The 3,870-nt window shown below is 56.4% G+C and overlaps 1 protein-coding gene across 5 annotated transcripts in view; it reads left to right on the forward strand.

The window, feature by feature from the left end:
* Nucleotides 1-3,870, forward strand: part of TM6SF1 (transmembrane 6 superfamily member 1) — a 32,771-nt gene that overhangs the window by 2,887 nt on the left and 26,014 nt on the right. Inside the window, exon 1 of one of the 5 annotated variants that reach the window (XM_040257452.1) lies at nt 81-247. The exons of 2 other annotated variants lie outside the window; for them this stretch is intronic. In XM_040257452.1, coding sequence (XP_040113386.1) covers nt 247 — 1 coding nt within the window. In that variant the 5' untranslated portion in view covers nt 81-246. Of the gene's footprint in view, nt 1-80; nt 248-3,870 lie in introns of those variants that run through there. 2 more of the 5 variants (XM_040257448.1, XM_040257450.1) reach the window with 2 other exon arrangements.

A 3,870-nucleotide genomic window follows, 5' to 3' on the forward strand; every position in this document is an offset into this window, starting at 1 on the left:
GCTGAGGGCGCGGCACGGGGGGCGCGCGGGCGGGGCGGGCGCGGCGCGGCGCGGGGCGCCTGGAAGGGCACCCGCGAGGGGCGCGGGCGCAGCCGGAAGCTGGGGCGGGGCGCCCGCGCGGGATGCGGTGAAGGGCGAGCGGCGCGGCAGCGGCGATGAGTGCCTCGGCGGCCACGGGGGTCTTCGTGCTGTCCCTCTCGGCCATCCCAGTCACCTACGTCTTCAACCACCTGGCTGCCCAACACGAGTGAGTGGGCGCGCGCAAGCGGCGGGGGTCGGCGCGGCGGGCGCCCCAGCAACTTTTCGGAGGGGGCTGAACCGCCAGGCAGGGCAGAGGCTCGCCGGCCGCCAGGGCTCTCCGCGGCCGACCGGAGGAGGGGAGGCCCCCGGAGTCCCGCGGGCCGGGATCCTCGCTTGGGCTGGCATCTTTGACACTCGGGCTTAGTTCTGGGGCCGAGTGCTGGGTGTCGTTCCAAGTATTGCGGTGCTGGTATCCCAGCCAGGTGTCCAGGGTTACAGGGGTCATTAAGGCAATGCCTCTGCCCTTGAAGTGCCCAGGGACAGGGGTGGGGCTGTCCACACACCAACAGCTAGGAGCCCGGCCGCGCCTCGTTCCTTTTGCATTTCACAGGAACGTTTCCATGTATGGACACACACATACTTCTCATTTCGTATTAATTTTAGAAACTGTTGTGAGTGACTAGCAGAAATAGCGCGGAATGAACAGGCAAAGGCCTGGGTTCTAAGCCTGGCTTTGGCACAAGGCCTGGCCTCAGTTTTCCGGTCTGTCAAATGGCCTGTATTTGCATCCTATTGTCAGGATGCCATAAGGGCGCCCATGGAGTATAGGATGGGGAGCCGGGCAAGCGGCAGGGCAGTTCCATGCTAGAGAAATGGGTGGGGCTGAAGGAGGCCGCAGATGGACATGGTTCAAAGCCCTGTCTCTCCTGTGAGGGCTCTCTGGCCAAGTAGGCGGCAGCGGCCGGCCTGCTCCAGCGGCGGGAAAGGCGCCAGGCCTCTGAGCCTGCCGATGTTCCTGCTGTCAGCCGAGAGGAGGAAGTAACCTGCGCTGTTTCCCACAGCAGTTGGTGCTAAGGAAATTGCATCAGTGTGTATGTTGCACCCCCTCTCCAGACCTTCAAGCTGCGAAGTGTCTGCCCACGGGGCGGTGACTTCCTCCTCACTCGTTCCGGGGGCTGAGGGCCTTATCCAGACTGCACCCATCTACGGCGGTGCTCTCTGGGCATGGGGAATGACTGCCTTTGGTCTGACCCAGTCTTGGGGCACGACTCCTGAAAGAAGCATCTCTGGGCAGGGAATGTCACAGATCTGTGAATACAGTGCATGGGGGACTCTGCCCTCCTGAAATGGCATTATGGGCAGCTCAACAAAAATTTATTGAGGACACACTGTATACTTGGCTCAGTTCCAGGTGCTGGGGAAATAGCTATCAAGAAACCACAAGAGATCTGGGAAGCTGTTGTTGAGACAGGAATCAACACATAAAATGGGGCGATTTGAGAGAGTGATTGGGGGGACTGCGGATCAGGGAAGCCTTTTTGGAGGAGGTGACATGAGCTGCAGGAGATGGCTCCAGAAAGATCTAGGGACAGAGCCTTCCAGGTAGGGGAACAGGGAGCAGTGTAGGGAGAGGGAAGTGGCCTGGGGAGGGGATCTTTGGGAGGGAGGGTCACGCAGCTTATGGAAGGATCATGTGGCATGGAGAGGATCTGAGGGTGACTCTGAGATTTTGATCTCGGCTCCCAGGAAGGGGGTGATTGCGTTTACTGAGCACATACTGAACTATGTGCTGCTGTGTGTTGTTGAGCACATTGCTGGGCCCTGGGGGGGTTCTGAAAAACTGGTTCCAGCCATTCTTCCTGTCCTCCTGCAGATTAAAATCCCAGTAGCCTTTGACTCCTCCCTCTTCTTCCTCCACTCCTTCCTCCCACCCTCCCACTCTCCTTCCCCATCAGTCCTGAGGCTGGGCTAGCATCTGTTTCCTCCTTCCTGTTCCCCCACCCCACCAGCGGTACTGGCCCTCTCTCGCAAAGCCTCCCAGGGAGTTTCCCTTTGCGCTGCCCTGTGCATGTCTGCCTCAGCCCTCCGGCCCAGCCCAGTCAGCTGTGCTGGTGCTTCAGCCGCACTGGACTGTTCTGTGCCCCTGGGCCAAGTCCCTTCAGTCGTGTCTGACTCTTTGAGACCCCATGGACTGTAGCCAGCCAGGGTCCTCTGTCCATGGTATATTCCAGGCAAGATTACTGCAGTGGGTTGCTGTGCCCTCCTCCAGGTGATCTTCCCGACCCAGAGATCGAACTGACTCTCATTGCATTGGCAGGCAGGTTCTTTACCACTAGCACCACCTGGTTCTGTGCCCCGGACACTCCTTAATCCCCTACCTCCTTGCTGCTGCTCACACTGTTCACTGGGACTGGGACGCCTTCCTTCCTGTCACTGATGGTTGAAGCCTGGACTTTATAACCTGGAGTAAAATGCCACCTCTGCCTCGTCCAGACTCCCCCCCAAGCAGGGGAGTCTCTATTCCCTCTGTCTCTCCCTCCTCTGAGCCCCTGTTGGATTGGTTGTGCTTTTTCCACAAGAGTTACTTCTTTGTGGTCAGAAGTTACTTTCTCAGGCCATGGCTCCCCTTAGCATTGTCCTGTCCAGTGCAGGGGCAGAGAGGGGTGGGGGTGGGGGGCTTCTGCCTAGCAGGCATCCCATTCAGTTTGCATTAGTTGAATTAGCTGAAGCTTCTTTCCCACCAGACCTTTTACAAAAGACTGAAGAATAGAAAAAACCACTTAAGTCGAGGCATCAGGAAAAGAGTTCTCTCTCTGTATCTCATAGACACACACATACATACACACCTCATACTCACCCACACATGATCCCTTTCAGTAGCCATCTGTTCATGTAAGGGCATCAGAAACTCTCCCCCTGCTCCCCAGCCTCATCCCCAAACACACACATTACAAGACTAACAGCTTTTCCACCCTCATATTAGTGGCAGCCCTTACCCCTCCCCCCACCTCCGGGTCCCTGCTGGACCCATTTCTCCCTGTTCTGAGCAGGTCCTGCACTTGGCTGTCACTGGGAGATGCAGATGCTCTGTTGCCCCAGTTACTCTTCATCCTTTGCTCCTCCCCTAGAGGTAGAGAGTGGGAGCAGGCACCATGAAGCAGTTTATACTGTTCTCTAGTCCAGAAGAGCACCAGCTGTGTGATGGTGCTGGCTGTGAGCTGGGTCCTTGATGGGAACAGGGATGGGAGTTGTCTCCTGGGTCCTGCCGGAGTCAGGCTGTGATGAAAACTTCTGTCAGCCTACATGTGCGTGTGTGCGTTTGTGCTAAGTTGCTTCAGTAGTGTCCGACTCTTTGTGACCCCATGGACTGTAGCCTGCCGGGGCCTCTGTCCATGGAATTCTTCAGGCAAGAATACTGGAATGGGTAGCCATTCCCTTTTCCAGGGGATCTTCCTGACCCTTCAGCCTACACAGCACCTTAACCTCTTCTCTGTTCACAGGATGCTTCTGCCCAGCAGTGTGCTGCTGACTCATATTAGTTCCCTCTTTCATCGTCTCCTCCTTTGGCTCATCCTACAGGAGGAGCCTGGAGCATCCACTGATGTGTGGCACTAGAAACCTCCTAGAAACCAGTCTCTGAAATAGGAGGACACTGATATGGTCGTCTTCATTTTTATCATAGAACTGTGTCCTCCATTCACCATGGATCCTTCTATTCATCTACCCACAATCCATGCATCCATGCATTCACTATCCACTATCCATTATCTAATCATCCATCTGTCATCCATTCATCATTCTTCACCCATCCATTCATTCACCGTCCACCACCAATCATCTGTCATGCAT

Source organism: Oryx dammah, unplaced genomic scaffold (assembly GCF_014754425.2).
Source record: "Oryx dammah isolate SB20612 unplaced genomic scaffold, SCBI_Odam_1.1 HiC_scaffold_16, whole genome shotgun sequence".
In the NCBI taxonomy this organism is placed as follows: Eukaryota; Metazoa; Chordata; class Mammalia; order Artiodactyla; family Bovidae; genus Oryx; species Oryx dammah.